General features: G+C 46.1%; 1 protein-coding gene across 3 annotated transcripts in view; it reads right to left on the bottom strand.

Moving 5' to 3' along the window:
• Positions 1 to 683: 683 nt before the first annotated feature.
• The window catches only part of PKD2L1 (polycystin 2 like 1, transient receptor potential cation channel), a 35,716-nt gene continuing 25,156 nt past the window's right edge, over positions 684 to 11,243 (bottom strand). The window contains exons 4-16 of one of the 3 annotated variants that reach the window (XM_059169202.1): positions 9,842 to 9,969; positions 9,129 to 9,382; positions 7,963 to 8,187; positions 7,569 to 7,797; positions 6,718 to 6,888; positions 6,354 to 6,535; positions 5,919 to 6,039; positions 5,068 to 5,166; positions 4,732 to 4,853; positions 3,219 to 3,345; positions 2,333 to 2,451; positions 1,958 to 2,081; positions 684 to 1,606 (exon numbers count right to left, since the gene is read on the bottom strand). In XM_059169202.1, the coding sequence (XP_059025185.1) occupies positions 1,433 to 1,606; positions 1,958 to 2,081; positions 2,333 to 2,451; positions 3,219 to 3,345; positions 4,732 to 4,853; positions 5,068 to 5,166; positions 5,919 to 6,039; positions 6,354 to 6,535; positions 6,718 to 6,888; positions 7,569 to 7,797; positions 7,963 to 8,187; positions 9,129 to 9,382; positions 9,842 to 9,969 (2,075 nt within the window). In that variant the 3' untranslated portion in view covers positions 684 to 1,432. The remainder of the gene's footprint in view (positions 1,607 to 1,957; positions 2,082 to 2,332; positions 2,452 to 3,218; positions 3,346 to 4,731; positions 4,854 to 5,067; positions 5,167 to 5,918; positions 6,040 to 6,353; positions 6,536 to 6,717; positions 6,889 to 7,568; positions 7,798 to 7,962; positions 8,188 to 9,128; positions 9,383 to 9,841; positions 9,970 to 11,243) is intronic. The other 2 variants (XM_059169203.1, XM_059169204.1) reach the window with 2 other exon arrangements.

Below are 11,243 nucleotides of genomic sequence, written 5' to 3'. Positions count from 1 at the left end.
TCTTTTCTTAAGGTGCAGGTTGGCACCTACTTCTCTTCAGCTGATACAGTCTTTCTGGAAGAAAGCTTTATAACTTTTTACAGCTGAGGATACACTCGGGTTATCTTGATTGCATTTATTCACGAGTCTCCTGGGTGTATAGAGTATAGATAATGGGATGGTGAAAAGGGTGGGAAAAGGGAATGGGTGAGAAAGAGCAACTGGGGAGCAAGGTGCAAAATGAGAAAGAGGTAAAGATCACAGGGGAAGGGGAAAAGGATACATAGTGGGACTGGAACACAGACCTATACAGCCCAAATCTTGGTGTAGGAGTTCTTAGTCCTATTCCTAGTTATTTTCCATCTCCCCCTCTTACCTCCCACATCCTACACCACACACACACACACACACACACAAACCCCAGCTACCCATCATGCCAGCATAAGGACTACCTTACTCTTTTCATCATGAGGACCAGATCTCCCTAGGTCACTGTCTCCACTCTCTAAATGGTACAGTCATGATGCCCATCATTTCAAATCATTCCTATGAGCCAGAAGTTCTTGTTTCAGCCCCTTCACATTGTCACTGCTGCCAATCGACCACTCCTGGCAGGGATAAGTGCTCCAGCCCAGATATAAGAATGGTTCACAGCTCCATCCTCTCTTCTTTCCCCTACAATCCCAGAAGCAAATGCAAAGTCCTGATTTTTCGAAGGATTTTTATTGATAGTCATATTGATAGTCACTAGAGAAACCCATATGTCCTTTGCAAGAACAGGATCAGAACCCACCGCATTTTATTCCAAAGACCTTTGAATCCTGAAGCCATTTCTCTGATTCTCCTCAGGCTCCATCTGTGTCCCTGTTTACAGCCCTGTCCATTCCCAGAGGTCAGTGGAATGTCGTGAGCAGCCTCCTCAACTGAGCCTTCATGGTCTTTGTCCTGGATGGAGGGATCACTCCAAGTTCTCTGCAACACTGTAATCTCCACAATGAGAAAGTTTCCTCTCCCCCAGGGTTTCCCTTTCTCTTTCACCTGGAAATTCTATGGGGAAGACAAGAATCCCATGGGTGCTAGCAGCAGATCTCTAGATGCACAAAGGATAAATTTCACTGACAAACAGGAAGACATCTAGATAATGCTGCCCTCTACATTTTTCCCAGATCATGGCTATCCAGATGCCAAGTGCCTAGGGAACATTACCCTCCCTTCCTTCATTCTGTTTGTTATTAACTTTTTTTTTTTTTCATCACAGTAGAGCTGGAAGCACAGGGAGTGAGGGGCCCAGTGGGAAATGTTACTTCAAAGAGCTGCACTGAGCTACATGGCTGTACACAGAAACACTGAATCACAAGCTATTAAACATGATATGAGCTACATGTAGAAATGTTGGTTCAAAAGGCCAAACACGGGGTGGGACTCAGCAGTAGCAGTGGAGGGAACTGCTGCCCTAGAAGTGGAGGACATGTCCTGATGATGTCTCTGGAGAGGCAATGAGAGAGGAGCCTGCTGTCTGATGCTTTAGGCCCCCTCCCACACCACTCTCCTGCCCACCCTGGACTCCCCAGGGGTCTGGAGTCACAGCTGGGGTCGGCTGTTGTTGTTCCCAAATGTCTTGATCCCCCTGTTGGAAGAAAAAGGGACAGGTCATTTGAAGGAGGAGTTTGTGTCCCACTTCCTTTTATCTAGAAAATCTGGATCTGATTCTTCAACCTCAGACCATCTCCTGAAGGCCAAGGCAGCTCTCAGGCCAGAACAACCAACTTCAGGCCTTCCTTCCACTCCTTCCCTCCCCTGAGGGAACATGTTGCCCCAGGAGCCTGAAAACAGGCTCTTTCAAAAAATGATGGAACACTGAAAAGAAATAAAATAAAATAAAATGGAAAAAAAATGTTTTGCCTCTACCTGCTGAGTAGAAAAAATGGTAGAGTTCAAATGTGGGGCACCAAGAAGAACCAGGTGAAGGGCCACTCACCGTGCCTGGGGAGGAAGCTAGCTGCCCCCTCCTCTCCAGCATCTTTAATTTTGAGCCCACAGCATCCACCTGGCACATGACTCCTTCCAGTACAGTCTCCAACTGAAGAACTCTCCTTGTGAGTCTGCAGGATTTGAGAGAGACCGAGGGAGCAGAAATAGGCATCTGTGGGACTAAGTGCCTATAGGGGCAGGGGAGCCATTATGATCTGTGTCTGGATGGGTGCAAAGAAGGTAAGGCCCAACCTTGTAGGGAGAATTAAAGAGGGGAAGAAGTTCTCCCTGGGTTAGCACAGAAAATTAGAAAGCTGAGGAAAAAAAGCTCAGGATAGGATATTACAAACACACTCAGCCCTGGACCATTGGTTACACATACCTGTAGAATTCTTCTCCTGAAACCCAGCCACCTGCTCTGGTAGCCTCTGGACCTGACTCGCCTGGTGGGCTACTAGCAATGGACCGGCCCAGGTTCTCAATCTCAGCGTTGAGGGCCACCTATTCAGGAAGTCAGAGAGGAGATGACCTGGGAAGTAATCAGCTCCTATTTCATCACCTGCTTTCATGGGCTCCCAAGACCAAGCCCTTGGGCTTTAGTTCATGCTATTCCCTTTCCCTTTCAAACTCTAGAGATAAAAAGATCAGTATGGTGGTGCTAGACACAAAGCTGGCCCAACCTCTGGGAGGGAATCACCTGCCAAGAAACAAAACTTGAGCTTTTGGAAGTCTTGATTAAGGAGACCCTCACTAGAAGCCAACTCCGTTTGGGAAAAGAAGAATAGTACGAGAATTTCTGCCACTTTTCCTCCTGCCCTTGATTTTTGGGTCTACACTGGATAGGGATGAAGCAGGCACAGCAGGGGCAGCTAAGGGCCCGAGTTTGAAAGTCCCAAGGAGAAGGCAACTCTTCAGAAAGAATTATCAGGGATTCTCGGGTGACTGATCATTTCCCAAGACTGTATTTTAGAGCAGTGGTTTTCAACCTTGGCTATGCATCGGAATCAGCAGGGGAGTATTTTAAGTACTGATGTTTGGTCTCCCCCCAGAGATTCTGTCTAGGGTATGTGACCTGAGTATGAGGATTATTTGAATCCCCACCCCCATCCCACCAGGGTATTGTAATGTGCAACAGTTTGAGAACCACTGTTCTAGAGAGTTCTTTATTGAAGGGTTTTCAGTTCGGATTTGTTTTCTGGGTGTGTTGGCAGGGAGGGGAGAGTGAGTGGTTTTCTTTCACTGCCTCTCCACCGACCAACTGGGCTCACCCTCTTGTCCTCCAGGTCCTGTTGCATTTGTTCTTGCTCTTTCTTGTCCAGGATGTGATTCCCATCTTGATCAAACCTGGTGAAGGCGGCTGTGAGCTCAGTGATTTCATGCTCTGCGTGACCGAGTCTGAGGAAAACAGTATGATGAAATGACTTCTGACCTGCTGTGGCTGTGATCTCTCAATTACTGACTCCCCACTTTTTTTCCAGACTCACTGACTCTTGCTTTCTGGGGAAGAATGGGACCATGTGGGAAAGCCAGGATCTCCAAGGTCTGGCAATTTTACTCCCCCAAAATTGTTTTAATCAATGTCTTCCTTCTCTTAGTCTTGCTGACAAGGTTCAGGCCCTCCTAATGTTCTATAGGAATTTTTGAAAAATCTCTGCCCCTAAATAACCCATGCCCCCAACTGCCACCCTCTTGTCCTCCAGGTCCTGTTGCATTTGTTCTTGCTCTTTCTTGCCAAGGATGTGATTCCCATCTTGATCAAACGTGGTGAAGGCAGCTGTGAGCTCAGTGATTTCATGCTCTGCGTGCCTGGGTAAAAGGTTTCCCCTTTACCCTCTTCCCCTGAAATCCATCCTCTATAATGCAACTATAGTAAATAGTCATTCTAAAGTACAGGTCTAAATACACCCCTTCTCTTCTTAAAATCCCTACTGAGCACCCTATTCTTTGGACAGAATGGTGGTATTCAAGGTCTTTCCCAATGTAGCCCTTGTTTATTCCACTGGTCCCCTTTCCTTCTATCCCCCACTTTTACTTGATACATAGCATTGCTTAGCTGCTTATTATTCCTATACATGTTGTTCAACTTAACACCTCCATGCCTTTGTATATGTTTTCATCTCTTGGAATGGACTTCCCCTGCTTGTCTACTTGTAGGCTATTCATCCTCCTGTAGGTATTCATACATCACCTCTTCCAGGAAGCCTTCCCTTAAGCTCAAAAATAGAATTGAAAACTCTCTTTGTTTGGGCTCACTCTCTTCTAATCATTTTTTTTGTTGAACTTGTTCTGTGATTCAGTTTATTTGCTTACAGGTGTATGAGCTCCTGGAGAACAAAGATTTTGTCTAATTTATAGTGTGCCCTACTCACTGCCTGGCTCACAACTGGTGCTTACAATATATTTGTTCAGTGTTTGTTCCTATGTTTACCTGGGAAACAGAAAGGCTAGGAGAATAGGCCAGTATTTGTTGGGGAGCACAGAACCAACGAGTTTTGTGGGAGTGAGAAATGTAATGTAATGATGAAGAAATTATATTATTATGTTAGTCCTAAGCAATGTTTAGTGGGGTCCAGAATGTTCTAGAATATGGTCAGAGAACTTTAAACCAAGGGCACAATTCTGAAGGTCAGAATCAGAGATCTATAGGCCAAAATTAAATGCCATAAGCCAAGGTTGTAGGCCCATTGGCCAATATCCAAGGTTTTTAGGCAAAGGGTATATGTTTGAGGGCCAAGGACTTATAGAACAATATCAGAGAAGGTTGGATCTCTGGTTGCTCACTCCCTCAGGGTGTTGGTGAAATCCTCAAACTGGATCTCCTGCTCCCCACCCTGCAGGACCTTCTGTACATCTGAAACCCGCTCTTTCCTCAAACGCAGCCTCAGTAGGGTCTTGTTGTAGCCCTGTAAGGGAAAAGGAGACAGGTACCAGTTCCCATAGCCTTCTCATCATCTCCTGCCCCCTTCCCTACCCACAGGATGCCAAGCTTCCAGGGATAAGTCAAAACCACACAAGGGTGGGCACAGGGTCCTATGCCAGTCAGAAACAGACCAGGACACAGAGCCTTGGACCTTGACTTTGACTCAGATGTGTGGCTCAAGGATACTGAGTGGTTACCTGTTTCAGGAGGTCAGAAAGTTGCAGCTCATCCTTCTGTCCAGCCAACTCTTCCTTGACCTCTGAATATGTGTCATTTATGATGGCCAGGAACATATTCTGGAGATAAAGAGGGAACCTGGATCTGCTTTCAATTGGAGCTCTGCAGCCCACTAACCCCCACATCTCAGGGCCCCAAGATCCCTGTTCAGCACAATCCTGTTAGGGATGGATCAAGCTCCCTCATCCACCTGCTCTCCTCACTCAGTTGCTTTGCAACAACCTGACTACAACAGTATCCCACCATATGCAAGAGTTCACCTCCATATAAGGGCCAACTATTCACTAAGAGTACAGTTTTGCAATCTTTACCATCTAACCCAAATCTAACCCATCTATCCCTAACCATGATCAAATAAAGAAACCTACTGGCTTTGTTAATAAATATTAAACCCAGATCTTTCCTAGTTGACAGAGAGAAAGAGATAGTATAAAGCAACGGTGATAGAAATAGCCAGTTAGTCCTAGAGGAAGGAGAGAATAGATATAGAAGCTTCTAAGTTCAACCACTTCTATTCATGGGGCACGTTTCTCTCCCTTTCTATCCTTGAAGAATAGAGGTTTCACTTTACTGAGGGAGCCTGCATGTTCCCTGATACTCTGCAAATTGCCTGGCTGTGCTAGCAAAATTGAGTACATTAGCCAGCTTTTAGGAGACCCAGAGCTCCCCCACCTCATTCTCCACCCATGATTTGAGATGCCCATCTTAAACCTGGGTAGAGAACCTGGTCGGGGGCAAAACCTCACCCTCAGGTCCTTTATGTCTCCACCCCTCAGGCTCCCAATTCCCCACCTCTCAGAGGGACCCTCACCAGGAGCACGAAGAAGACAAAGAAGACATAGGTGACAAAGTAGGCAGGTCCCAGGATACGGTTGGCATTGTCAATAGCATTGTAGTCAAAGTCCCCAAGGATGATCCGGAACTGAGTGAAACTGAGAGACAAGGTTCTGGGCTTCACCCAGAGCCTAATCATAACCCTGACCCCTATTCATACCCCCAAGCCACTTTCCTAATTGTTGCTCTTTGGTGAACTCAGACAGACCTCTCATTGCACTTCCAAGCTGATAAAGACAGAATGGGGTACAGACATACTTGAGCACACACACCAGAGCTTCTGGAGATCCTCACACAGATGCTTTAACCACAGACATGCCTGCACACATACACCAGCTTCCCCAAGGATACACACACTCACAGAGCCAGAGGGTGAGGGGCCAGGGAGGAGTGAAGGGGCCAAGACACACACATGCACTTGATGAAAGTACTAAAGTTTTCCACTTGGGTTCCAAAAAGCAGGTAGCCGAGTTGGGCATAGGCGAAGAAAACAATGAAGAACATGACAGCAAAGCCCAGGATGTCCTTGGCACAGCGGGCCAGCGTGGAGGAGAGCTGCGTCATGGTTTTGTTGAAGCTGATGTACTTGAATATCTGGAAGGGCCATGTTGAACCAAGCAGTTAAGGAAAAAGAGAGAAAAGCTTTGAATAGTCCACTCCAGGGACCTATGGAGGTCACCAGAGTTGCCAAACCAGACCAGGAAAATGAGACAAGTACCGAGGGAGGGAAAATGAGTGCCCTGAGGTGTTGCTGGGGGTGAGGGATCCCAACGTACCTTGATCCAGGCAAAGAAGAGGTTCACAGCATTCATGTTGTTGTATTGTGTCTGCCAGAAGGCGAGGAACTCAAAGTCAGCGTACATGTTTGGCTGCTGCAGGAGCTTCCCCATCAGCCGATTCACCTCAAGGGTTCGGAATATGTGGAAGCCCACAGCCACAATGGATAGCTGTCATCACAGAGGTCAGAGGTGTCAGAGAAGTCGGGATTTCAAGGGAAGTTCAATGATAAGGTCCTAGGGGATCTGGGGTAAGTAAGTCAAGTGGGAAAAAAAAAATCCTTCCCTTCCAAGTTGTTGACTATTTCAGGTTCAAATGGAACTGAATAGGGTGATAGGGGAATGTCCTAATTCCAAGGAGAAGGCTATGGAGCCAGTAGTAAATATGTAGGTTATAAAGGATCACAGAGAATTGGAGCCAAGTAATTTTATTTCTCCAGCCACTTCTTAGCATTGGTCAAGAAATTAATATGTCCTGTTCATAGGAGGAAGAGGAAGAGAAGAGGCAGAATATTTCAATAGAAGAGAAGAGAGAACATAGGGGTTCCAGAGGGACAGGTCATAAAGGCAAAAGGCAGAAGAGGAACAAAATAACAAGTACATAAAGAAAAGTTTCACAGGTCAGCTTGATCACAGGTCAGAGGGAGAGGGCATTTGGGAGACAGGGTTTTCCCAGGAGCTGAGCCAGGGGAACATCATCAGCCTCTGGCTTTGGGAGCTTTAACACAGTGACTTGACCAGAAGTCATAAAGAAAACTTGACACTCCAAAAGGAAGAACTTGGAGACCCCAACAGCATAGAGCCCCTTCCTCCTTCTAATATGTCCCAAGTATAAGATATCTATCCCTCACCAAGATAACCACCAGGTCCAGAATGTTCCAGATGCTGCTGAGGTAACGAAGCCGGTGGATATGGAGCTCTAGGATCTCCTCAACTACATAGTAGAAGATGAAGATGCAGAAGATGACTTCACAGCCAATGATAAAGAAGTCCCAGGTGCTGACATAGCGGATCAGCTTAACTGTGCGAATTTGCCAGGATGGGATGGCACCTCCTGTAGCTGGAAATTCTACCACCAGTCTGTTGGAAGAGAGGAAGATCCCCGGTGAAGCCTGGACTGGGATAGTTCTTCCCATCCCCTCTCCTCCACACCTCCACTATAGAGTACAAGTTTAAGGAGGGGGCTCAAGCATAGAAAGGAACCAGGAACCATGGATGGAGAGAAAATAGGGAAAGGGGACCCACCTCAAAACACAGAAAAGATTTATATTAGCATTGTAGACTGAGAAGTCGATGAAGACCACCCGAGTGCCCCTGTCTAGCCATAGGCCCTCCTGAAGGTCCTGGAGTGCCTCTGCACAGGCCTGCCGAGATCCTGGAAGGTCCAGATAGTAGCCACCTCCACTGTAGCTTGTCAATCGGCCCCAGTGAGAAGAGCCCCCCAGCTCATCCTGTGAATGGTATGTCCACCTGTCATAGAAGATGCCATCTGAGCAGAGAGGTCTGAGCCAGTCCAAAAGCTGATCTCCCAAGGCAAGGCAACACTTTATGATCACCTGGACTTCACAGTTTCATATATATTATATATACATTTCACATATATTATCTTGCTTGATACTAACAACTATGTGAGAAAGGAGGGTAAATAATATCCACATTTGAAGATGAGGAACCTACTACTCAGAAATGTCTGAGATAATCCAGCTAGTTGGTGGCTGAACTGAAACTCAAATATAAATCTCCTGATTTCTCATCATGTCCCCCAAAACTATAGATGACAAACCCATGCCCTACTTTTGATCCCAGACTGAGTAGTCCACACTAGGGAAACACCTGGCTCATATAACCCAAAAAAGACCCTTTCTGCTCTCGTGGTTGTGCACCTGGCTGCTTTGCCCCATGATTCTTGTTCTGTCCACAAATTTCCTCCCGGAGCGCTTCCATCCTTACCCTTCTTCCATATCTTACCCATCCTTTTCCCCCTTCTTTCATAATTCTTTATCCATCTTCAACCTCTTGCTGCTTCCCCTATCAGGTCCAAGGGTCAGATTTTGCAGTAATGACTTAAGTGGCAACATCAGTGTTTCATCCATGCTCTGTACCTCTAAGAACATCTGGGCAAGAAAGGATGCTTTCTCTGGCAGGACTGCCTCCAGAGTATGGCAAATGGGACTGCTATCTGTGTGTGGAAAGGAGTCTAGCAGCTATGGGTCTGTTTGCTAATGTACCTTCTCTGTTCCTGAGTAACCAAAACAAAGATCTCCAAACAGTCACAGATGGGACTCTAGAGAGATGCTCCCCACCCTCCACTCCCCTAAGGCTCTTTAAGACTAAGTGGAAATGGTTCCTAAACCTCAGGATGGTGGCTCAGAGAAGCAAGCCCAGCAACATTGGTAGGGGGACTCACTCACGCTGTGCCATTGAGAGGCCCAAAGGGGAGACGCTCTTCCTTGTCTGGAGAGTAGACGTCGTAGCAGCTCAAAATGTCCTCACGGAAGTCCTCATGGACCACACAGGAGTCATTGCGGACCCGCAGCTGCCGTAGCCTTGGAACCCCCAGCAGCAGGTTCTCATAGTAGATGAAGGAGTGGGAGCCATGGCCCAGGCTCTGGTTGTTGTACCATTTGGTCCAATACAAACTGTCCAGTAGTGGGCCCTGGGCAAACTAGACCACAAGCTGGGTTGAACTTGACCCTGCCTCATCCTGAACTTTATTCTTGGAATGACATTTGCTTTCACTCCTTGACTTTCCAGCTTGTCTCTAATCTGCTTCTGTTGGACTCCTCAGCTGACCTGTGAACCTTGACCAGTTCTTGACCTGATGTGGTGCTATCCTTTATTCAAAATGCATTTTGAAGTTCAGCCTTACCTCTGACTCTCAATACTAATTTAACTACTGGCTTGACTTCCTGACCATCATCCCAGTCTCTCATCTACCTTCACCTAAGCTCTAGTCTGACCCATTGATTCTTGCTTGACCCTTTGACTTAGCCTTGTCCCAGAATGATCTGGTCTCTGGATATGGCCTGGTCTACTGTCTGACATTCCTGAGGCCTGGCCTGTGACTTTATGCTTCAGGCCATTGAAAAGGAGAGGAGAGAGGTAGAGGTGATCTCATACTCACGTCCCAGAAGTCCGCCATGCTGCTGATGGCTTGGAAGGAGACTCCGGTGTCTGACGGGGTATGTAAGAAGAGCTCGGACATCACTTTGGTATAATAATAGGCACTGGAGCTTGTCATCCCATAGGTCACTAGAAACCAACCCAAGAGACTGTGTCCTGCTCACTGCTTCCCATAATCATTCTCCAGAGGAGACAGGAAAGCCCATTTGCCTTGGGGCCAGAGATGCCTACCTAGTTGGGACCCCATTGGACCTACCCACCCCTAAATTTGGTTGGGAAGGCTAATAGGGCATTGGGGAATCCAGGGAATATGGTAGACTACAAGGTCTCCTCCTCTACTCTCAACTTACCTCAGAAAGACTGAACTCCACTCAGAAATTGTCTCTTCATATTGTCATTCTGAAAATTAATTTTTCTCTTCTTAAGCAGTTTAAATTCCTAGTTCTTATTGCCCAGAACCAAGATATTTCCATCTTCTGCACCAGGTAGTGCTTCCTTTCATTTGTCCTATATCTATGCCCTTGGGAAAGTACCTCTGAATTCTAAAGTACTCCAAGGTCCTGGCCAAACACCTTACAATGGAGATGTGGTCTCCTGGATCTTGGAGTCAGTGACTCCATAGCAATGGGAATAGGGTGAAAGGCATAACTCCTCTGGCTCCAGGGCATCCTGATGGGCACAGTTGTCTCCTGATGGAAGGACTCAGAGCATCCCCAGATCAAAGAACGACCTGACTTTTGCCCTGAAGAACTGAATCTTCCTTATCCACCCTAACCCATACATCCAGTCTAAAGTTGGGCTGTCAAGGGAAGCTATTAGTTTTCTCAGTTAAAATTCTGTATTTGAAGAATATAAGCCATTTCTTTTTTTTTTTTTTTTTTTTTAAAGATTTTATTTATTTATTTGACAGAGAGAGTTCACAGTAGACAGAGAGAGAGAGAGAGGGAAACAGGATCCCTGCTGAGCAGAGATCCCGATGCGGGACTCGATCCCAGAATCCTGAGATCATGACCTGAGCCAAAGGCAGCGGCTTAACCCACTGAGCCACCCAGGCGCCCGATTTCTTTTATAGACTATTCCCCAATTTAGATTTGTTTGATGTTTTCTTGTGTTTAAAATCAGGTTATACATTTGGCAAAGAATACCCAAAAAGTGATGTTTGTCCTTCTCAGAGCTTCCTATCAGAAGGTACACATCATCTAACTGTATCATTACTAGTGATGTTAAATTTCATCCCTTGTTAAGGCAGTGTCTTCCAGCTTTCTCCAATGTAAAATTATTTTTCTCTTTGTAATTCGTATGTATTTTGTGGGGAAATACTTTGAAATTGTGTAAATATCCTATTACTCATCAATCTTTTACCTACTAGTTTTAATATCCATTAATGACTTTTGCCTGATTAT

Source organism: Mustela lutreola, chromosome 4 (genome assembly GCF_030435805.1).
Source record: "Mustela lutreola isolate mMusLut2 chromosome 4, mMusLut2.pri, whole genome shotgun sequence".
In the NCBI taxonomy this organism is placed as follows: Eukaryota; Metazoa; Chordata; class Mammalia; order Carnivora; family Mustelidae; genus Mustela; species Mustela lutreola.
The sequence above is the reverse complement of the archived record's forward strand: the minus strand, read 5'-3'. Positions and strand labels throughout refer to the sequence as shown.